General features: G+C 35.3%; 1 protein-coding gene across 2 annotated transcripts; it reads left to right on the top strand.

Moving 5' to 3' along the window:
• The first annotated feature begins 3,381 nt into the window (after nucleotides 1–3,381).
• On the top strand, nucleotides 3,382–24,483 carry LOC127858180 (beclin-1-like). Of its 2 annotated transcripts, none has more exons than XM_052395153.1 (16): nucleotides 3,382–3,500; nucleotides 7,000–7,181; nucleotides 7,425–7,474; nucleotides 8,988–9,040; nucleotides 10,260–10,347; nucleotides 10,664–10,736; nucleotides 11,496–11,638; nucleotides 12,627–12,751; nucleotides 13,949–14,011; nucleotides 15,226–15,309; nucleotides 15,753–15,813; nucleotides 18,488–18,576; nucleotides 18,810–18,920; nucleotides 19,457–19,499; nucleotides 19,750–19,853; nucleotides 23,555–24,483. In XM_052395153.1, the coding sequence occupies exons 2-16, from the start codon at nucleotides 7,040–7,042 to the stop codon at nucleotides 23,658–23,660; spliced, it is 1,335 nt and encodes a 444-aa protein (XP_052251113.1). In that variant the 5' UTR covers nucleotides 3,382–3,500; nucleotides 7,000–7,039; the 3' UTR covers nucleotides 23,661–24,483. The 2 variants fall into 2 exon arrangements, with proteins under 2 accessions (XP_052251113.1, XP_052251114.1); XM_052395154.1 differs by having other exon boundaries at nucleotides 3,393–3,519.
• The last annotated feature ends 943 nt before the right edge of the window (nucleotides 24,484–25,426 follow it).

Consider the following 25,426-nt stretch of genomic DNA (forward strand, 5'->3'; position numbering starts at 1 on the left):
TTCAATCGTTTCGCGTTGCAACGCTTGATAATTTTCAGGTTTTTAAATCGCCAAAAGATGCATAATGGCTATTTTAGAGCATGGTTAATGGTCAGTATTACTGTTTCCTCACAAATATCATAACTAAAAGGAAAATTTGCGAATCTGAAACAACATTTTTATTAATAAGTCAATTTACCAAAACGTGAAAACGCCCCTTTAATATTTATTAATTTCCGTATTCATTTTGATAGCTATTAAGTTAGTAAGTAAGTAAGTAAGTAAGTAAGTAAGTAAGTAAGTAAGTAAGTAAGTAAGTAAGTAAGTAAGTAAGTAAGTAAGTAAGTAAGTAAGTAAGTAAGTAAGTAAGTAAGTAAGTAAGTAAGTAAGTACGTACGTACGTAAGTAAGTAAGTAAGTAAGTAAGTAAGTAAGTAAGTAAGTAAGTAAGTAAGAAAGTTAGTTAGTTAGTTAGTTAGTTAGTTAGTAAGTTAGTTAGCTAGTTAGTTAGTTTGTTAGTTAGCTAGTTAGTTAGTAATTTATTATTTTAATTTGTTATTTCATTCATTCATTTCCAGCGTTAGTATAAGAGTTTTATTCATTTGAGATACCTCGAGATAAGTTAATTAAACACATGAGATACCGGTAATTAGCAATGAGGAACGAGGTCGAACTTTATTGATGCCCGCACATCCGGTATGATAACCATTATCATAAAATAGATATATATATTGTTTTCAGTGTTTCCAACTTATTTGTTTCGCATTAACATGTTATTTTCTCTAAAAACTGTTCCGTATGGTGTCTGATTTCGCCAGTCCACACACACTAATCAGAGACGACATCTTTCGTTTTAATGGATTTTTTATTTGTTTAAACTAAGTCGTTTCTAGGCGGAAATTGTCGTCCAATATAAGCATGTGCGGACAGCACACGCTAATCTGAAAAGTCTGAAATGACACTTAATGCACATTTATTATAGAACGAAGCTCAATTAAACATGCCGTAGTAGAGTTTTGGTGACTGTCACAAGGGCGGCAACTTGTATCATGAATCGTGTCTGTGCCCATAACCCATTTATGCCTAACGTCTAGAAAAAAGGCCCTGGCAAACAGCGCAGGCCCAGATGAGACGCCGCATCATGCGGCGTCTCATCTGGCTCTGCGCTGTTTGCTTAAAGGAATTTCTGTAAGAAATATTCTTAATATAGAAATAAATATACTACACATCCCTAATTTTGGAAATAAATTGATCCAATTTAGAAGGATGGGAGAGTCCACTAAGCATAAATGGGTTAATGGCGGTTATATGTTCCCTTCTTTCGTGTCGGCGTTTTGGCATGTTGGCGGGGTAATGGTCACAAATATGATACAAACAGTTGTCCAAATGGATAAATGCTTCAAGTAAACCTTCATACAAAATGATTACTCAAGTAGCACAGATATTTCTTGGATTGATGGCTTCTTATTTTAAATTAATAGATTACGGTAGTGTTTTAATTTAATACTTTAATTAAGTCCTGCTGATAATAGATAAAGGTAACCACCTCAGAAATGTCGTGACTGTAAAATATATTAAATGGAAGATAATTGAGTCGCATTAACGACCAGCAAACACTACTCTTCAATAACATCCCATATCAAATAGCTTTTATAAAAAAAATACCAACGCAGAGCAATTGAAATAACAATTCTACCTCAAATACCTGTGTACTTAATGAGAAACTTTACGCCCCGAAGTGTAGTATAGTGCACAAGATGTCATTACTTTAGTTTATTTAAAGGTAAATTGTTAATGTAGCGTACATGGAGTAATTGTGAATCGAATGTCCCCGAAATATCAAGCTCAGTTTATGTTCACTAATTATGTACAGTTGTAAAACATTTGAGCCGCGCTCTGTGAAAAGAGGGTTTCATGCATGCGCGTAATGTGTCGTCACAGATTAGCCTGTGCAGTCCGCACAGACTATTCGGGGACAACACTTTCCGCATAACCTTGATTTTTGCTAAGAAGAAACTTTCTTGAAACGAAAAATATCCTACAAGCGGAAAGTGTCGTCCCTAGTTAGCCTGTGCGTACTTCACATGCTTATCAGGGACGACACTTTACGCACAAGGATTAAACCCCCTTTTTCACAGAGCACGGTCAACTTGTAATGCATTATAAGTCGACGCATCACAAAATATATGCAATGTTAAAGTATTGTTGTTATTTTGCATTCTCCACCCTAGGTGTCAGTGCACTATCATTTTATTATTTCAGAATATACATCATGTTTTCGTAGGCTGTCTTTTATAATCTCTTATAGTGCTAGTATTCACAGTTCGTGCATATTTTGTTATTCTAATTTATATACATAATGATAGATATTAATTCAGCCATCCAATATTATTTTTTTATGAGGGGGGGGGGGGGTAAATTAAGGAAAAATATAAAGCTGAGTAACATATTAGCATGTAAATTATAGCCTCGCCTTAGGAATATCCTGCTTAACGCACAGGCTAATCAAGGACAACACTTTACGCCTTTATTGTATCTTTCGTTTCGTTTTCGTTTATTGTTCTTAGAAAAATCAATATAAGGCGGAAAGTGTCGTCCCTGCTTGGCCGGTGGGGATATTTAACGCACATGCTTTATGCTTCATTTTCCAAGACCGAATCTTAAATGTATTTTAGGTGTTCATTGTTAAATCTTCTTGAATGCAAACATGCATGTTGATGTGATAGCGTTTCGGGTAAGTGACAAAACTTGAAGTGTAGAGGCACCGAACATAAGAGTTCCGATTAAAGTTAGTGATATACCGGGATAGCTGTGAAGTGTGTAGGTACAAGTCAGAAGGGTTCCAAATAAAGTTAGTGATATAAATTTTAAATGTGTAGGTACAAGTCAGAAAATTGTAATTTTTTCCCTAATCGATGCATCAATTGATTTCGGAGTGAGCTACCTACATAAGGCCACACAAATAAGTTGAAAGTCTTCACAAACATCACCAAAAGTAGTAAAAAATATAGGGTATGAAGTGTTTTTAAAAACTAATTATAAGCGCAAGCACATTCAAATATTAATGTCGAAATGAATACAAAAGCTAGGGATGACATGCATTCACATTTCAAAGTCAGCAGCACATATTTCTCTAAACCTGCTAAAATTCCTAGTAGCCAGAGTATCGGGAACTTTCCTTACCAATCTACCTCTGTTCCGCACGATGTACTTTCGTCTGTTCCACTCTCCTGACTTCATTAATCATTTATTTCATTTTCCAATACAAACGCTTTTGTTTTTAATCAATCAATTGTGACTTTCAGTGAATTTATTTGTTAAACACCAATATATAGTTGTAAAGGATCATTTTCGATTGTTGTATATTGTATAAACAAGGTTGTAAGTAACCACTAGCCGCAAAGTAAACATGTAATTACTTCCGTGTCAAGACAACAACAACAGATAAATATAAACAATATACCCATCATCGAAACTTTTCTTAAAAACAACCTGTCATTTCACATAAAGTGATAAATAATTGTTAGTTTAATTTTACATGGTTTGTATTAATTGATCTAATATTTACTTTGCGTATTATTCTCGACAACAAGATAAGTTTAACAATCTTCTAGAATGGTTATTTATCCGGATATTCGCTTTTCGGATAATTGTTTTAGTTTTAACCTATTTATTTTAGCTCGATTGCATAGAAAGCCTGAGGCTCTCGAGTACATTTCCAGTGCTTGGTGTCTATGGGGCAAATCTAAAGAACGCTTCCACAGTGGAGATCGAACCCATGACCCCCGCAGATCGCTAGGCGGACACCATATCCACTGTACCACTGCAGCGGGTCATAATTGTTTTAGTGTATTGATTATACTTTTAATAAATTGGTTTCAATAATTCTGTTGTATTTTTTCTTATTATATGAAAATTTGTCTTTTCTGTAGCATGTTTGAAACACATGGGTTGATTGTTACAAATGTTTTTTTGTTCTATCTGTTTGATGTTTGGCTGCTTTAATCAATATTTCGCCCCTTTATCCATCTATCTCGTTCTTTATAGAAGAGCCTTAATTTGACCCTAATAAAATATCTACTTGAATCAGAGGACCTCGGTGGGCAAAACTAGTTTGACCCTTCACAAACATTAAGCATTGTCTTACTAGTTATATTTGTTCCAGCAAATAAGTCTCACTTTGTGTTAATGTCTTGTCTATACCAAAGACCTATAGATAACACAGATTGGAAACTTCGCCTTATCGGGCTATCTCGCGGCGGGGTCACGTGGTCGAGAAACCGATAAGAACACTTAGGATCAGCAGACCATTTATTCCATGAATCAATCGGAGTAGTCCGGAGAGAGCCGGTGTATCACGACGCGTCGGTAGCAACTGCTACGATTATCGAGCAAAGTTATGCGAAAATGTTACAGCGCTATAGAAATGCGGCTGTAACTTGGTCAATAATGATCTGATTTTTATAAAATAAAGTTTCATAGAAACATGAGTAATTATGTTTTTATAAAATCTCGATTTTATTTACCTACTATAAGAATTTATAATGCCGCGATCGTTGAAGTAATAGCGCTAAGAACTTCCAAATCGCTGCGAGAATGCTGTTGAATAGTTTATTTGAAAGGCTTTTGCTGATGAAATATTCTTGTTTAATTTGGTATTTCAAACGGTTTAAACCTTATAAAATATTATTATTTCAGAACGGATAGATATATGTGGCCACATAGATCTAGGTTTCTGATTAAAACAACATTACAGTATAATAAATGCTATGATCGTTCGATCCAAAAACGGTTTCAGTTAGACTTATTTCAATATTGATTGTGTAGATTTTTTCAATTGTTTAATTCTCTTTTTATTTAGACCTTATTCATGAGTTATAGGTTATTAAAGTTTTGTTTGTAATCAAGTTTTTTTTTCTTTTGGTAATTAAATTAAGCTTTCAGTATCGTGGGCTAGGATTTCGCGAAAAGAAAAAAAACAAAACATTTCACGCGCGTGTTAATCGTCGGATCAATTAGTGAACTGAAGAAGATGCTTTGTTTGTTTTTTCTTTATTATTGAGAATTAATTAAAAGAAGGGATCCTAACTTCAATTATCAGTTTGCGTTGTTGATTGATTTAAATTGTGTGATCAGTGGCCGTGGTCGGCGAATTATAGTCATCTCACAGCTTTTGTTTGTGTTTTAATAGTAATCTCACAGCTATCTGTTAAAATATGTTTGTATATTAACTTGCATGTGTAACATTGACAGGAAAACTGATAATACTAATAAATGAAGATATTAAATGAGAATTTAAACCCATACACTGTACTTTCATCTAGTTTTTTATTCATACCAAGATAAACATATTACCCAGAATAAAAATCTTATTTCTTCAATGTGAGATGAATAATGACAAAGTTTTTCACAATGAACCAAAGCACGTTTGACGACATGTGTGTATAATAGGGTAAAAGAGCTTAAAATTGTACCATCTTTGTACAAGGCCAAAATCCTTTAAAATGAACATTTTCCTCCAGTTTAGTTAATTCATACCTAGATTAACATATCACCAAGCATAAAAATCTGACTTAATCTATTTGGGATAGAAAATGAAAATGTTTATCAGAAAGAACAAAAACACGTTTGACAGCAATCTTGTACAACAGAAGAAAAGAGCTTAAAATTGTACCAACATTGTATAAGGCCAAATACTTTATATTGAATATTTTCTTCTAGTTTGTTTAAATCTATACTTAGATTAACACTTTGCCTAGCATAAAAATCTTACTTCAACGATATGGGATGAGAAATAGAAAAGTTTTTCAAAAAGAAACAAACCACTTTGGCGACAGTTGTGAAAAATGATTGAATGGAATAACAGTATAAAATAGTACAAATTGTACAAAGGCAAAATCCTTTAAAATTCCTCATTTTCGTCTACTTTTTATAAATCATACATAGATTAACATCTCACCTAGCATAAAAATCTTACGTTATCAATATGTGATGCTTAATGAAGATGTTTTAAAAAAAATGCTTCGGGCCTTTCAGTTTTTCAAAAATTATCAAAAATGAACGAATCCAGTGTTCTCTTTCAAATTCCGATAAATTGATAATTAATTAGAATAATAACTACCAAAACCTAAAGAATTATCAACACAGAAAATAAATACTTATTTTTATTCACACAAAAAATATTCAATGTGTCTTTTTTTGGTGACCGACTTTGCTCACTACGTGAAGTTCGTTACGTTGCACTTTCAGACATTCATTGCTCTGCAAACTGACAACCGAGCGTTAAAAACACTAATTAACACATTAAGATTGTTAATAACAATATTAAAATAATATAAACAGAACAGATCATGCTCAAAATATCCTACGACAAAAAATATTAACGACTCATTACGAAGAATAATTGATTGCTTTATAACAAAATGGCCGACAGTAGCTGGAACAGGGAAGAATCTACAGGTACACCGGCATCTCCAAAATCAATGTCACGTGACCGGCGTCTGCCTTTAGATATTATCGCATATCGCTATCGCGAAGACGAGAGTTTCCAATCTGTGTTATCTATAGGTCTTTGTCTATACTAGACGTGAGCCATGTCGTTCATATAAAATATTTTATGCCAAAATAGATAACATAATAGTTTATTCTTTTTGTCCAAACAATGATTGTGTGTGTCAGTAAACAAAAAAAGTCATTTAAATGAAGAAACATACCAGATGATTGTTGCACTATATCTAAAAGAAAATTGACTTTTCACTAGGTCAATATCAGTATGAGTTAATAAGAAAACATGTAACATGATTTACGCATGTTAAATGGGAATATAACTATCTGAATTGGATGTGCACACGACAGGCTAACTTTGCACCGGCTTGTTAACTTCAGAAAGATGGCATTTGTATTATCTTGGACACGTTTATTGTAAAAATGGGCCAGCATTGCTTTTCAAAATGTAAAAAGTTCAAGCTTATTGTGCATTATCCAGTTTACTTTAAGGTCTTACTTTTCGATTTTTTTTCAGATATAAATTTAGTATTTGATGTGTTGAAAATTCTGAAGTCATGGCATCCCCGTTAGTTCAGCTCCACACACTGCAGAAAGGTGCCACGAGGTTTGTGTGTCAACGCTGTCGCCAGCCTTTAAAGATTGACCTTTCCTTCGACACGATAGAACAACAGAGTGACCTGGTCAAAGAACTTACAGGCATAATATATTAAATTATTTTTCAAATATCCTGCTCAATCATATCACAATGGTACCTTATTGTATAGTGTGTGGTACCCATAAGAATAATTTTTTTTACAAATTAACTAATTATAAATAGTGATGAAATTAAATTGAATAATATTATACATGTAAATATTTAAATTAGTCAATATTAATGGATTGTCTTTTGCTCTCTAACCTATGCAAGAAACATTTCATTGAAATTATGTGTTTTTTTAGCTCCTCTGATAGCTCAAGCACATTTAGAGGAACCACTGATTCCTGAAAAGGTAACGTACAACAGATATAAATCTCACCCACTGCCATTTGAGTCACGTTCTGGAAAAACTGGGCCTAATACAGATGTGCAAAATGTTGTCCCAGAATATCCTGTGCAGTTTGCTCAGGCTAACCAGGACGATACTTGTGTGTCATGTCCCAGACTATTTTTGTTTAGAAAAGACATCCTTTAAACAAAAATTCCATAGAATTGGAAAGTTTTGTCCCTGATTAGCCTTTGCACAGGCTTATCTGTGATGACACTTTACACACATGTTTTTACATTACAAACCTTAATATATACGCATTTGGGGCAATGGGAGGAATAGTTTTAAACTGCCAACATTCTGTTTAATTTACTGTAAACATATAGAAACTCGTCGGTATGAAATAATGTGGTTTAATGAAAAACAACTAATTCGTTGACACGTAATTTCGTGGATTTCAAATTTTCGGGGAAGACTGACCGTCATAATAATTATACTTTTATTAAAACAACCAGAGTAATAACGAAGCATAATCTGCTAATCTGTGTTGACAGCAAGACTTTAGGTTAATGTGCACTGAAGAATGAAAGTGTTGCCGATAATTGTTGATAAGAGCGATAAAGCGGTTCACTTGTGGGTCCCAGCTCGCTAATTGCCATCGATGTTGTTTTGACAATATTTGCACTTCTCAGTGCAATCGGTCCCCAAGTAGAAACGCTTGAGTAATAAGGTCCCCAAAATACATAAGTGAAAATGGTTATGTCTCTTTTAAATTTAATTTGCGCATATTGACATATATGATAAATCTGCAAAATGTTAATTTTACGACATCACGAAATTTGTTTTTCTTCGCAATTGGTAATGCTATTTATTATCTTTATTTACCATGATTAATAAAACGTACATTAATGATGATAAATAAAAAAAAGAAAAACTGATAGATATAGTGTAATGTGAACTACTGAAGTGAAGTAACTAATACAAAAACAAATATCTCGGATGACTGACAACACAAGAAAATGTGGAAATGACATTCAGAAATTTAGGATTAAAAATGTATAAATAATCGTTGGTACTTGAATTCGTGGTTCAGTGGACCAACGAAATCCACGAAAATTCGTACCACACGAAATTTAATGGTTTTACAGTTGTATTTTAAGCAATAGAGCTTACTTCACTGAGTCTGTTTAGTTTTTTTTGTTCTGATACAAAAAAGAATATTACTTATTTACTTGATGGCAAAATTAATTAATTGAATTTGTTGATCGGTTCGGGCTGGAAAAAAGGTATTTTTAAAGTAAAAATATGCCAGAAACTCTTTTTGAGCACAGAAAAAGCAGAGCTTGATGTCCTCTAAAAATTCTTGATAAGTTTCTTATTACTTGACACATCTGTTGAACTTTCATACTTGACTTTAATATCCTATTGCAGTTTTTCTAAAGTATTGACTTATGAATTTGTATACACATTACTAATCTTGATAAAATCATTAGTTTTGTTTGTAATGTGCAGCTTTAATGGTTCTGACAAATTTCAGGAAGATGCTTACGAGGTTGATTCCAACATTTCAAGAAAGATCATTCCAGCACGGTGTGTTCTACATTCCATACAGTGTTAACTCCAAAGGATCCTGAATTTCTTATGTGTAACATTCCTCCGCTCAGAAACATATTTTAATCTATTTCAAGTCCCTTAAAACATAAAATTAAATTAAAGACCTGTCTTTAAAGATTTAAGTTGTAAAGGCTTCATTCAAATACTAAGAGTCTTATAAGTAGCAAACAGCATAAAACCGTAACAGCCTGCGTGTAACTGGCATGCTGTTCCGGTTTTTTGCTGGTTGCATATAGACATTTTCACTTGTGTTGACTCAGAGACAGAAGGTATGTTTTGGGGAACAAAGTCAAATGCTTGTGTCAAGTACGTTTCTTGTCAACTTAAGAGAAAACCCGAGGTATTGTAATAGCCAGCTCGTCGTCCGCCGTAGGCGTCGTGCTAAAACCTTAACATTGGCTCTAAAATCAAAGTGCTTCCACCTACAACTTTGAAATTTCATACGTAGATGCACCTTGATGAGTTCTACACGCCACACCCATTTTTGGGTCACTAGGTCAAAGGTCAAGGTCACTGTGACCTCTAATATAAAACTTTAACATATGCTCTAAAATCAAAGTGCTTCCACCTACAACTTTGAAACTTCATATGTAGATGCACCTTGATGAGTTCTACACGCCGCACTCATTTTGGGGTCACTAGGTCAAAGGTCACTGTGACCTCTTCTATAAAACTTTAACATAGTCTCTAAAATCAAAGTGCTTCCACCTACAACTTTGAAACTTCATATGTAGATGCACCTTCATGAGTTCTACATGCCACACCCATTTTGGGATCACTAGGTCAAAGGTCAAGGTCATTGTGACCTCTAAAAAAAAATCAAAAAAAATCTGACAAGCACCCGTAGCCGAGCGTGGCACCCGTTTTGCGGTGCTCTTGTTTTGCAAAGGAACAGGTCACACTGATTTTGAAATCGTAAATGTGACCTTTATATTTTTCTTTATGTTATGACTAATTATTAAGGCTTTTATATTGTTAATTATGTTATGTTAATTTATGGAAAATCATTTATATTCTTTGGCATGGAATTTGTGTTTAAAAACAAACACACTGTTGTGTTGACGCGTAAATCTGTGGATTTTTAAATTAAAACATAATATTTTGCGTTGATTATTTTTAAATCAGTCAACCCATGACATGAAAATTAATGTCCCATGAATAGCAATAGTTTTGCATTATTGGTGTTTTATTGTAGGTATCCGTTTGAAGAGGACAATAATGACTTCACGTTGCTAGGGGAGACCGGACCTCTCAGCATGGGGACTCTGGGACACAAACCAAAGGTCAGAGGTCAAATAAAACTTGCAGAGATTTTTACTTAATTTCTAACTTGGCCATCTATCTCAGTTGGTAAATCCATGGGCGACAAATCTGAGGAGAATGGGTCCCATTCCCAGCCGAGCCACATGACTTGTGTCGGGAAAACAGTTAATTATTTTTACGGTTATTTTCTCCCACATAAACATGTTAACTAAATACTGGTCAACCAACTAAACTAAGAAAAATTAGAATGTTATTTGACAGTCATGATATGACTGTAAAACTTCTGAAGTCTGTAAAAATAACAGTAAAAACACTGCAAACTATATTTTGTTTCAGGTGCATGCGTTGCTGTTTGACATCATGTCAGGACAGTCCACAGTGGACCACCCACTGTGTGAGGAATGCACAGGTCAGTTACAACCAAGGCTTTTTCTTTCCTTTTCGGGAGGCGGTTTTTTAAGATACAGTGGAGATATTAGTAATGATCTATCCTTAAAGGCTAATCACGAAAGTCACTTCCCTCTTTTTGTCCCCTACCAGTGATCTGCAGGGGACTTATGGTTTGCACTCTGTCTGTCAGTCGGTCTGTCAGTCCATCACACTTTTCTGGATCCTGCGATAACTTTTAAAGTTCTTCATATTTTTTCATGAAACTTAAAACATGGATTGATGGCAATATGGAGATTATGCATGTCATTTCATGTTGTTCCTATGTCAAAAATAATGGTTGCTATGGCAACAAATATATTAAAAAAATATTTTTTTACTGACAATGGTGGAGTTTCACCGGTAGGGGACCATATTGCTTGGCAATCTCTTGTTTGTTTTGTTTCATTTGGAGGAAGTCTTTTGTTAGTAAAATCCAGTTTAGAAAGAAATTGTTATCCCTGACAGGCCTGTGCAAACTGCACAGGGCAAACTGTATAAACACTTAACGCACATGCATTAAGCCCATTTTTCCTAGAGAGCGGCTCATTCCTCAATAACATCAACACATTATCAATGCTTGAAATAAAACCATGTAGAATTGAAATTCTTTACTATGCTATTGGCTATTTTTTCAGATAAGTTCACCTGCAGGTTATTTTAAGCAACCTTTTTTGGCAGCAGTATATTAGTGTTTAATATATACCTTTATATAATAAAAACTGAAATATGGCTGTTTTAGACACGCTGTTGAACCATCTTGACGACCAGCTTAAAGTCACAGAGGAGGAATGTAGAGACTATCGCAACTTTCTGGACTGCCTTGAGAACAACGGGGACGAGTATGAAGCTGACGAAATAGCGCTTGACGATCAGTTGAAAAAGGTGAGTTGATGGCATTACACTTTAGGATCAGTTGAATAAAATGAATCTATCTTTTAAATATGAGTTGTATCCACAATGCTCGAGGAACTTTTTATGCTTCAATGGTATTATTATTTTGAAATGACATCTTTATTTTGATAGCACAGGGGTATTAGCATACAAGATCAAACAGAGATATTACTGGGTATAAGTTGGTCAATTTTATTACTAGGTCAATTAATAACTGGGTCAGTGTTTTAACAAGGTCAATGTAGTAAGTGGGTAAAATATTGGTCAGTGTTATAACTGGGTCATTGCAATGTATAACAATGTTGTAAGTGGGTCAGTGCAGTAACTTGTTCAATGTAGTAAGGGTAAGAGGATATGCTATATCAACAGTTGCAGCAGGTGCAAATATCATAACTAGGTCATTGTCATAACTAGGTCAATGTCATAACTGGGTCAATGTCATAACTATATCAATGCCATAACTAGGTCAATGTCATAACTAGGTCAATTTCATAACTAGGTCAATGTCATAACTAGGTCAATGTCATAACTAGGTCAATGTCATAACTAGGTCAATGTCATAACTAGGTCAATGTCATAACTAGGTCAATGTCATAACTAGGTCAATGTCATAACTGGGTCAATGTCATAACTAGGTCAATGTCATAACTAGGTCAATGTCATAACTAGGTTAATGTCATAACTAGGTCATTGCCATAACTAGGTCAATGTCATAACTAGGTCAATGTCATAACTAGGTCAATGTCATAAATAGGTCAATGTCATAACTAGGTAAATGTTATAACTAGGTCAATGTGATACCCAGTTTAACATCAGAACAAGGTGAATGTCATTACAATGTCTATGTGGTAAATAGGTCAATTTAATAACTGGGTCCAGGTCATAAGTAGGGCATTGCTGGGTCCAGGTCATAACTAGGTCTATATGACAATTCGGTCATTACTGGGTCAAGGTCATAAGTAGTTAGCTGTTGTTTAAGTTGAAGGCAGAAGAGGAGACATTACGTCAGCAGTTGCAGCAGGTACAGAGGGAGCAGGAGGTGGTTGCCATGGAGATTTGGAAGGAGAAGGAGACAACCAGAAAATTGGAGGAGGAGGAGGAAAGGTGGGAAATAAAGAGTTTAAGTGACATCAAAAATTACTTTCGTGAGAATTGATTTATATTACACTTCTATGAGTAACTGACAGGCTGTTCAGGGTTTTTGCTGTTTTCTGCTCAACATAATCTTACGGTTAAAAAATGAAGCCTTTATAAATTGAATCTATTTAGAAAAGCCTTTAATTTTATTTGATTTTCTAAGGGACTTACTTATTTTATTTGATTTTCTAAGGGACTTACTTATTTTATTTGATTTTCTAAGGGACTTACTTATTTTATTTGATTTTCTAAGGGACTTACTTATTTTATTTGATTTTCTAAGGGACTTACTTATTTTATTTGATTTTCTAAGGGACTTACTTATTTTATTTGATTTTCTAAGGGACTTACTTATTTTATTTGATTTTCTAAGGGACTAACAGGTCAAAATGCTTATCTCAGTGGAAAAGGTTAACTGACACTTAGAATAAACCTATTTATTTTAGCTTGATTGCATGAAAAGCTCAGAGCTTATATAACTCTATTGAGTTCATTTCCTGGGTAAAACAAGTACTCTTTGTCTTTTTGGGAGATCTTATGAACACAGTGGGGATCAAACCTGTGACCTCCTGGTTGCTAGATAGACACCATGTGACCTCCTGGTTGCTAGATAGACACCATGTGACCTCCTGGTTGCTAGATAGACACCATGTGACCTCCTGGTTGCTAGATAGACACCATGTGACCTCTTGGTTGCTAGATAGACACCATGTCCACCTCCTGGTTGCTAGATAGACACCATGTGACCTCCTGGTTGCTAGATAGACACCATGTCCACCTCCTGGTTGCTAGATAGACACCATGTGACCTCCTGGTTGCTAGATAGACACCATGCGACCTCCTGGTTGCTAGATAGACACCATATCCACCTCCTGGTTGCTAGATAGACACCATATCCACCTCCTGGTTGCTAGATAGACACCATATCCACCTCCTTGTTGCTAGATAGACACCATATCCACTTTGGCACTTAACCACATGAACTTTTAATTATTTGGATTGATTTGATTCTAAGTGACATCCAACTTAACTATGTTGATTTTTTTAAAGGCATGCTTTGAAATTCACTAAATTTGTTGTCAGTTTGTTGAGAACTTGAGTATAACTTGGTCAATTAAAAAAAGTTATTAACGGACACTTGAAGTGTGTTATTTCTCTACTCAGGTATTGGCGGGAGTACAATGAGTACAAACGAGAGGTCCAGGAACTTGATGACGAACAAAAAAGGTACAAGAAGAAAAACAAAATATGATTAAGATTTACTACACGTTCTGGGATAATGAGGATTAATAAATGTGCATAAAGTGTCGTCACAGATTAGCTTGTGCAGGCTGCACAGGCTAATCAGTGACTTCACTTTCAGTCTGAACTGGATTTTTGGAAAAAAGAAACTTCCTTATGACGTAAAAAACTGTAAAAGCCCAAATGTCATCCCTGATAAGCCTGTTGGGACTTCACAGGCTAAGCTGGAACGACACTTAACAAACATGCATTTAACCCCGTTTTCCAAGGAAGAGGCTCACTTTTTATTGATGCCATATTTATTAGCTCTGCTGTTTTCAGAGAAAACCTGAGGTATTGTCATAGCCAGCTCGTCGTGTCCACCGGTGTTCACTGTAGGCGTCGTGCTAAAACCTTAACATTGGCTCTTAATCAAAGTGGTTCCACCTACAACTTTGAAACTAAATATGTAGCTGCACCTTGATGAGTTCTACATGCCACACCCATTTTTTGGTAACTAGGTCAAAGGTCAAGGTCACTGTGACCTCTAAAAAAAATAAATCTTCTGACAAGCTTTCATTTATTCAAAACTGCACCTGCAGCCGAGCGTTGGCACCCGTTATGCGGTGCTCTTGTTACATGAATTGCAATACATATCTATTAATAATGTTTTAATGACTACAATCGTAAAAGTAACACAACCAGCTATGTTGCATAAATGAAATTTAGGGCTGATATCAAGTATTTATATCTTTGTTACTAACATGATATTGCAGACCTACATGTGTCTAGGTATACCAAAACAATTTATAATTTATATTAATATGTATATAACCTTTCAAGCAACAAAAGTCTAAGTTTTAAAAAGGATTTCGACCATTGTGAATGATGTTTAAAAATTTGTACAAGAAAATAGTTGTATAAGTACATGTTATATGCTTCACATTGCCTACTGGTAGTGAGCCTTGATCTGTGACAACGGGGTTTAATGCATGTGCATACGTGTAGCACAGGCAATTCAGGGACCACACTTTTTGCTTGTATGAAACTTTTCCAGCAAAGGAAGTGTCTTTTTAGCAAATATCCAGTTAAAGTGAAAAGTGTTGTCCCTGATTAGCCTGTGCAGACTGCACAGGCTAATCTGAGACAACACTTTATGCACATGCATAAACCCCCTTTTCACAGAATGATGTTCACTTTGAAATGTTTCTCTGTTGCAGCGTAGATAATCAGCTGAAATATGCACAGGTTCAACTGGACAGACTGCAGAAGACAAACGTGTTTAACGCTACATTCCATATCTGGTAACACTTTAACGCTACATTTCATATCTGGTAACACTTTAAGGCTACATTTCGTATGTGGTAATATTTTAAGGCTACATTCCATATCTGGTAACACTTTCAGGCTACATTCCATATCTGGTAACACTTTAAGGCTACATTCCATATCTGGTAACACTTTAAGGCTACGTTCCATATCTGGTAACACTTTAAGGCTACGTTCCATATCTGGTAACACTTTAAGGCTGCATTCCATAATCTGGTTATACTTTAAGGCTGCATTTTATGTCCGGCAACACTGAGTTATACTAATTTTCGTATATTTTGAAAGTGATTAATGCTCCTTTCAAAGTCTGCTAATACTGTTCAACGCTTTATTTCTTATCCGGTCATATTGATAAATGCTACATTCCATATTTGATAACAGTATTTTATGCTACATGTCACAAACTTTTCTTTTTTAGGCACAGTGGACACTTTGGGACCATAAACAACTTTCGATTAGGCCGTTTGAAATCTGTGCCGGTAAGGATTATTATTGTTGTGATAATGGTAAAATTCAATAAAGCCCCTGTCTACAAATACTGCTAAAGTTTACAGAAAGTCATGTTTAAAAACATTTTTTCAAATAAAATACAAAAAAACGATTAAATAACAATGCCGAAATTTTGTATTACCTATTTAGTTTTTTTTATAGTGTGTTTACAGTTAGTTATAGTGTTTTTACAGTTTTTTAGTGTTTTTACAGTTTTTAGCTCATCTATTTTTTGAAAAAAAATTATGAGCTATTGTCATCACCTTGGCGTCGGCGTCGGCGTCCGGTTAAGTTTTGCGTTTAGGTCCACTTTTCTCAGAAAGTATCAATGCTATTGCATTCAAACTTGGTACACTTACTTACTATCATGAGGGGACTGGGCAGGCAAAGTAAGATAACTCTGGCGTGCATTTTGACTGAATTATGTGCCCTTTTTATACTTAGAAAATATAAAATTTTTGTTAAGTTTTGCGTTTAGGTCCACTTTTTTCAGAAAGTATCAATGCTATTGCATTCAAACTTGGTACACTTACTTACTATCATGAGGGGACTGGGCAGGCAAAGTTAGATAACTCTGGCATGCATTTTGACAGAATTATGTGCCCTTTTTATACTTAGAAAATTGAAAATTTTGGTTAAGTTTTGTGTTTAGGTCCATTTTATTCCTTAAGTATCAAAGCTATTGCTTTCATACTTGAAACACTTACTAACTATCATAAGGGGACTGTGCAGGCAAAGTTATGTAACTCTGACTAGCATTTTGACAGAATTATGTGCCCTTTTTATACTTGGAAAATTGAAAATTTGGTTATGTTTTGTGTTTAGGTCCACTTTATTCCTACAGTATCAAAGCTATTGCTTTCATACTTGCAACACTTATTAACTATCGTAAGGGGACTGTGCAGGCAAAGTTATGTAACTCTGACTGGCATTTGGACGGAATTATGGGCCCTTTATACTTAGAAAATTGAAAGTTTGGTTAAGTTTTGTGTTTTGGTCCACTTTACCCCTAAAGTATCATAGATATTGCTTTCATACTTGGAACACTCGCAAACTATCATAAGGGTACAGTAAAAGGACAAGTTGCATAACTCTGGATGTCATTTTTACGGAATTATGGCCCTTTTTTGACTTAGTAACTTTGAATATATGGTTAAATTTTGTGTTTCGATCCTCTTTACTTCTTAAGTATCAAGGCTATTGCTTTCAAACTTCAAATACTTGCATGCTATCATGAGGTTACTGTACCTGGCAAGTTGAATTTTACCTTGACCTTTGAATGACCTTAAATTATTAAATTTTGCTAAAATTGCCATAACTTCTTTATTTATGATTAGATTTGATTGATACTTTTACAAAACTACTCTTACCTGACATACCACAATAGACTCCACCCAAACCATCGCCCGTGCCCCCCCCCCCCCCCCCCGAATCCCCCCCCTATTTTTTTTTTTTTGTATTTTTTTTTTTTAAGATTATCTTACAAATGACCACCGCACCCTCACACTATACCCCCCACCCCACCCCACCCCCTCCCCAAATTTTTTTTTTAAACGGTTAAAAAACAAAACTATTTATTTTGATTATTTTATGTTTGAAATACCGTCCAACCAAGAATCCCCCCCCACCCCCCCTCCCCCCACCCCCCCACCCGAATCCCCCCCCCCCTAATTTATTTTTTTATTTTTTTTTCAAAATCATCTCACAAATTACCACCACACCCTCACACTATACCCCCCCCCCTCCCCCCCCCCAATTTTTTTTTTAAACGGTTAAACAACACAAATATTTATTTTTATTATTTTATGTTTGAAATACCGTCCAACCATCGCACCCAAGAATCCCCCCCCCACCCCCCCCCACTCCCGAATTTATTTTTTTTCCTTTTTTTCGCATTTTCGGAAGATAATGTAATAAATGTCCACACCCCCACACAATGCACCCCTCTTCACTCCACCCCTCCCTCCTTTGTGATTGAAAATGAGAGTCCCTTCACCTTTAAAAAGAAAATAGATGAGCGGTCTGCACCCGCAAGGCGGTGCTCTTGTTTTTATAGTGCTTTTACATGTGGTAGCTTGTGATGTCTTAGGAGTAAATAAAATCAGTACAATATGTTTGTACAGCATTCTTTTTACGTTTGATTCCATTCATACCAAGCATTTTGAACATAAGCATGGTCTAATGTATTTCTTGTCAACAAAATACATATATTCTACACTTTTTTTCTGTTAAATGAACATCACTGTCTTTCAATACAATACTAGGTTACGATTTGATATAGTATATATTGAACATTCATTGATATTATTTGTGTGAAACTTGATTCTAATTGAAAAATATCACACTTGCAGAGAATGATCTGAAAGCTAATTGGCCTTTCTAGTAATTTAACCAAATGCAACTAGCATAAAACCAGAACAGCTTGCTAGTAACTTCAGTCTGTCCAGGTTTTATCGTTTGCTGCTCGTCAAAATCTTAGGGCTGGGAACTATGAAATGAAGTCTTTAAAACTTGTAATTAGATAGAAATGTCTCAAATTAATTTTAATTTCTGAGGGACTACAAACATGTCAAAGTGTGTATCTGAACATGATAGGGTTTATTAGGGATTCATTAAGTTTTGCTATAGTTAAAATTGCACAAAAGGGCAACATTTCTTTTCCAGGTTGATTGGACGGAGATCAACGCCGCCTGGGGGCAAACTGTGCTGCTCTTACACTCATTGGCACTTAAAATGAACCTTAGCTTCAAACGGTAAGGGAAATTAAGGGACATTATTGTTTTATTCCCTCAAAATAATCTGACTTTTTAATAGTAAGGGACCTAACTGTTTCATTCCCAAATTTTGCTGCAAACTTTAGATGGTAAAGGATATACCTGTTTCATTCCCACAAATCAATGCACAGTTAAAATAGTAAGTGCCATGCATGTAACTGTTTAATTGATAAATGCAAAGTTTGAATGCCAAGGGACATAATTGTTTTCAGGTACCGACTGGTTCCATATGGGAGTCACTCATACCTGGAGTCTCTCACAGACAAATCCAAGGAATTGCCTCTATATGCTTCCGGTGGATTCCGGTTCTTTTGGGATGTCAAGTAAGGATTTTTTTTACACGAGCCGATTGTTTAATCACCCAAATTTCTGACCTTAGCTTTCTTATTATAAATTTTTTTTAAGAACATTAACTTTTTTTCGCTCACCTGAGCACAGTGTGCTCATGGTGAGCTTTTGTGATCGCCTTTGTACGTCGTTTTGTCCGTCGTCCGTCATGCTTCGTGCAGCGTCAAGATTTGCCTTGTTAACCCTCTAGAGGCCACATTTATTGTCCAATCTTCATGAAATTTGGTCAGAACATTGGTCTCAATAATATCTTGGATGAGTACGAAAATTGTAACGTTTGCTTGAAAAACATGGCTGCCAAGGGGCGGGGCATTTTTCCTTATATTGCTATACATGTATATGTGTTTTTTTCTATGCATACTTATCTCAAAATTACATAATAAAGCAGTCATTTTTTTTACATATTAATTATTTGTTGCTATGCAATTAAGCACTTTGACTTTTAATGTCTCATCTTGTTGCAAATATGACTTTTTTTACTTTTTAACTGTCATTTGTACATTTCTTTCAGGTTTGACCAAGCAATGGTGGCCTTTTTAGACTGTGTGCAACAGGTAATTTCTCGAGACTTTTTGGATTTCTAAAAATTAAATTTCCAGTTTAAGTCAATATTAACACATGCAAAAAAAATTGAGTATTTAATAATTATGGCTTCCAGTTGGCAGAAATGAAAGCAAATTTCAGATTTCTTTGTGTGTGTGACTGACACCTGCATAAGAAGTAGCTTACAATAACTATATTGATAATTATTATTTTAATGTAAAGACAAAAATAGTAATTAAAATCTTGTTGATTTCTTGTCAGTTCAAAGACGCGGTGGAGAAGGACAATTCTCAGTTCTGTCTGCCGTACAAGATTGACCGGGACAAGATAGAGGACCCCAGCAATGGACAGATGTTCTCCATCAAGTGAGACGCATTTGTAAACTTGGTTTTTATCGTATTGCTATTTAAAACACAATATCATATGGCTTCGGCTGTCTGGCTAGCGCAGTGGTTGGTACACTCGCTTCTCACCTATGCAACCCAGGTTGAATTCCTGTTCTCAGCAGCATGTGAGTTTTGTTGATGGTCACCATACCGGACAGATGAAGTTTCTTCCTAATACTCCAGCTTTCCCCCACAACACCAAAATTTAGAATCTTTCAGTAAGAACAAAATAGCTGGAAATTGCAGCTATAAATCAAAATTTGTTCAAACTTTCGTGAGTCTGGTAAGATAATTTGGAAGGAGTGCTGGGACACAATACTTGTCTGCTCATAATGTAGCCTCTGGCTCGGAAAGGAAACCACGCAATACACACACCATTCTATTGCAATTTTTATGCCCCCAGATCATAGGTTCTGGGGGCATATTAAAATCGCACCGTCCGTTTGTTAGTCAGTTAGTTAGTCAGTTATTTAGTCTTTCTGTCCGGATTAGTTTCCGCTCAATAAGTCAAGCAATTGTCATCAGATCTTCACCAAACTTCATGAAAATGTGCAAGGCAATAACATCTAGGTCAAGTTCGATAATCGGCCTAATCGACCCAGACACTCTTGAGTTACACCCCTTGAATCATCGTAAAATTGGGAGTTTTCTCGTTTCTGCTCAATAACTCGAGCAATTGTCATCAGATCTTTACCAAACTTCATGAAAATGTGTAAAGCAATAACATCTAGGTCAAGTTTGATAATCAGCCAAATTGACCCAGACATTGCTGAGTTACAGCCCTTGAATCTGTATTGTGTTTTTTCTCGTTTCCGCTCAATAACTCGAGCAAATTTCATAGGATCTTCACCAAACTTCATGAAAATGTTAAAGGCAAAAACATTTGTCAAGTTGGATAATCGGCTACTTTGACCTAGACTTTTAGGAGTTACGGCCCTTGAAACATCGAAAATTGCATTTGTTCTTGTTTCCGCTCAATAACTCGAGCAATTGTCATAGGATCTTCGCCACACTTCATCAAAATGTGTAATGTCATGAGATCTAGGTCAAGTTTGATAATCGGCCAAATTGATTTAGACACTTCTGAGTTACGGCCCTTGAATCATCGTAAAATTGAGTTTTTTTTCGTTTCTGCTCAATAACTCAAGCAATCAGATCTTCACCAAACTTCATAAAAATGTGTAAGGAAATAAAATCAAGATTGAGTTAGATAATCAGCCAAATTTACCCAGGCACTTCTGAGTTACTGCCCTTAAATCATCAAAAAATTGCAATTCCGCTCTAAAAATGCTCATAACTTCTATGTCGCTTCAGATGTAACCTTCATATTTGGTATGCATGTGTATATGGACATGGCCTTTTCATACGCACACAAATTTTGACCCCTTGGACCTTGAACTTAGGGTCCAAGTTTAGGTTTCTAAATCTGCTTTTAGGTTTCGAAAAAGCGTTTTTTGGGGGCATATGTCTTCTGATGGAGAAAGCTCTTGGTAGCATAAGCTTTACATAGCTCACACTCTTTGTTTTTGTGAAAATTTAAGGATCCCAGCAATGGACAGATGTTCTTAATCAAGTGAGCATTGTCCTGGCAAAACTGGGCTTAATGCATTTGGCTAATGTCCTCATTTTGGCCATAGTTTGAACAAAAAATATGGAGCCCAATAAGTCAAAACTTTATCTCTTTGTCTGTAGAACTAATTTCTTACACATAAGTCTGGGAAAACAGGGATTAATGCATGTGCGTAAAGTGTCTTCCCTGCGCAGTCTGCACAGTTCGATCTAGAACAACACATTCCTCCTACAACTTGATTTTTGTTTTGAAGAGACTTCAATCAAACGAAAATATTCCATTAAAGCGGAAAAGTGTTGTCCTTGATAAGCCTGTGAAGACTGCAGAGGCTAATCTGGGACAACACTTTACGCACATAGATTAAGCTCAGTTTTCCCAAAACAAGGCTTAAGTAATAGGCTTAGTCTTTTAACTAACTACAGGCAACATTATTAAATATTACCTAGTTAAAACCATTAGAAAGTATATGATAGGAAACTATTTTATTCCCAATTTGTTAGCAATAAACAACAACCCTAATTTCCCAATGTCTGTTCAAACAATCCTATTTTTTCAAATCGAAAGAGCTTTGCCCCATTTCCAAATTGGTGAAAAGAAAATACTGTGCCATGTGGTGTAGAGGACCTGTCTGGAGTCTGAATATGTCCCACTTGGTACAACTGCATATGTCCCCTTTTTTACTTTGACTGCAACAAAACTTGACATTACCACTTCTTATTCTGCATTACCCATGTAATCTTTAGCTCAGCATTTTCGGAGAAAACCCTATGTATTATCAATGCCAGCTCGTCGTTCGCTGTCCAACGTCCGCGTCTTGCTAAAACCTTAACATTTTGTTAAGGTTTTTAACATTGGCTCTAAAATCAAATTGCTTTCACCTACAACTTTGAAACTTCACATGTAGATGCACCTTGATGAGTTCTACACGCCACACCCATTTTTGGGTCACAAGGTCAAGGTCACTGTGACCTTAAAATAAAAAAAAAAATATGACAAGCTTTAATTTATTCAAAACTGCACCCGTAGCCGAGCGTGGCACCTGTTATGCGGTGCTCTTGTTTTTATTCTGATGACCCCTTATTTAAGTCAAATTATTCCTATCTCTTTATACAAAGACTAAAGTATTATTCAGATGCCTTGATGACCAAACCCGTCACAAGTGCATGATCTTCATCTCTGCCAGTACCCATTTGAGCGCTAAAGGCCATGCTGGCCCTCTTGAAAGTCATGTTTTCATTACAAATGAGCCTTGTTCTGGGAAAAGGGTGCTTAATGCTTGTGCTTAGTGTCATCTCAGATTAGCCTGTGCAGTTCCACAGACGACCGGTAATCAAGGACGATACTTTGCAATTTAAAAGAATATTGGTATTTTTCCTGTAAAGAAAGTCTCTTCGTAGCAAAAATCCAGTATGGTGGAAAGCTTCATCCCAGATTAGCCTGTGCAGAATGAACAGGCTAATCTGAGACAACATTTATGCACGTGCATTAAGTCCCGTTTTCCCAGAGCACAGCTCATACGTTAACATTCTATTACTTGCATCTCATGCATCACAATGCTTTAAAGGGGCCTTTTCACAGATTTTGGCATGTATTGACGTTTGTCATTAAATCCTTTATATTGATAAATGTAAACATTGGATCTAAAAAGCTCCAGTGAAAAAACAAGAATAAAATTAAAGAAAGCAAAAAAATAACCCTCACCTGGGCTCAAACCACTGACCGCTGAAGTAAAAGTCTATTGCTTAGAACACTCGGCTATGCGTGCTCATAGGAGGAGGGATGCATTTTATACTCTATATAAGTAATCCTCATAGCACCACAAAATATAACGACCACAACAGAACTCTCCAATTTATTCAATCGTTTTGCATTGCAACACTTTATAATTTTCAGGTATTTAAAGCGTCAAAATATGCATAAATTGGATATTTTAGAGCATGTTAAATGTTCAGTATTACTGTTTCCTAACAAATACCTTTTTTTAAAATTTACCAAAACGTGAAAAGGCCCCTTTAAGTGATTCAGGGTCATCTAACCCTTAACCCACCCTTCTAACCATAGATGATATTTCAAGAACTTATTATATTAAATGAAAGCTTTTATCTTTTAGAATTCAGTTCAACTCTGAAGAAACATGGACCAAGGCGCTGAAGTTCATGTTGACAAACCTGAAATGGGGACTGGCGTGGGTATCATCGCAGTTTGCCAACAAATAATCTGTGCCTGCAGTGAGAATGTGGCGTGAACTGTGAAGGAGATATAGATGAATTGTGCTCAGAAAACATGTTTGTGCTAACATAAAATATGTCAAGACATGGAAAATCATAAATTACGAAAATTATGGAAACTCTTTATGCCTTACTACCGGTATTTAAGTATGGCATATACCTTATTACTGACTAAAGTATATTTTAGCTGCGTCCATGAAAAACTGGGCTTAACGGGTTCATGTGCACGAAGACGAAGTATCCTCCCAGTTAAGCCGGTGCAGTCCACACATGCAAATCAGGGATGAGACTTTCTGATTTTATTAAATTTTTCGATTAAAGGATGCCTTTGTTAAACAAAAACTCAGTCTAGATATAAAGTTTTGTCCCTAATAAGCCTTTGCAGACTGCACAGGCTAATCTTCGATAACACTCTATGCACAGGCATTAAGCCTAGTAATATTACAGAATGCGTTCAAGGCAAATCTAGCAGAATGTCATAACTGTAACACTAGTTTGGCGGTGGAAGGATTGTTACATGGTCAGACTTTCCCTTATTCATAACTTATTTTCAATTAATATGTCATATGAAAATCCTTATAACGTTAATGAGTTATTTGCTAACATTTATTGATGGATCTTTGATAATTATTTATATTAAACCTTGAGGATGTAGTTATTTTTATATGAACAAATTTCTCCTATAAATGTTTGAAGTTTTGCGTAATGAGCAGTTATTAGCAGATTGTATTGATATCTACCATTAGTTATTGCAATCATAGTTAAACTGATTATGCCATGAATGATAATGTGCAATAAATTTATCAAAACATGTCGTCTGCAAATAATTTATTCTCTTTGGGATAATTTTACTGAAGAAAACCTTTGACTCTGGAAAAAATAACTATTGCAAAGTTAAATGTTCATGTTGAAGTCCTATCAATAATAATTAAGATGATAGCACAAATAGCAGCCATGAGTATGCCATGATCATAACCACATGTGGGAGGTATAAAGCATTCGGTTTGTTTTTTCGAATGAACAAACATGCAACCTGTGCTTATGCCAGTCTGCTCAATCTTTTTTCAATGTTTATTTATTCCATCATTTATTACCGTTATCTTCTATTTATCCCACTTTTACAGCGAATTTGGTTGATTAATGCCCCGTTTATTAAATTTCTGCTTTAAACCACGGCACGAAATGACGTCATTTTTTCGACAAAATGACGTCATAAATCCAGCGATATTATCCAGTTAAACTAATTTTGTTTAAACAAGGGCTGTTTGTAAAACAAGTTGTAGTAGTAGTAGTAGTAGTAGTAGTAGTAGTAGTAGTAGTAGTAGTAGTAGTAGTAGTAATAGTAGTAGAGCAGTAGTAGTAGTAGTAGTAGTAGTAGTAGTAGTAGTAGTAGTAGTAGTAGTAGTAGAGTAGTAGTAGTAGTAGTAGTAGTAGTAGTAGTAGCAGTAGTAGTAGTAGTAGTAGTAGTAGTAGTAGTAGTAGTAGTAGTAGTAGTAGTAGTAGAAGTAGTAGTAGCAGCAGCAGCAGCAGCAGCAGTAGTAGTAGTAGTAGTAGTAGTAGTAGTAGTAGTAGTAATATGCATTACAAAAATGCAGTTAGCCTTACATTTGGTAAAATTTAAATATATTACAAGGGAGGCAAATCTGTAACAATAAATTTAAACTTATTGCATTTGTTTCCCCTGTAGTGTATTGCCTCCCCTGTCCTGCTTATATTTATATTAATCAAAAAAATTAAACATTAACACAATATTT

The sequence above is a fragment of the Dreissena polymorpha genome, chromosome 14 (assembly GCF_020536995.1).
Source record: "Dreissena polymorpha isolate Duluth1 chromosome 14, UMN_Dpol_1.0, whole genome shotgun sequence".
NCBI lineage: Eukaryota > Metazoa > Mollusca > Bivalvia > Myida > Dreissenidae > Dreissena > Dreissena polymorpha.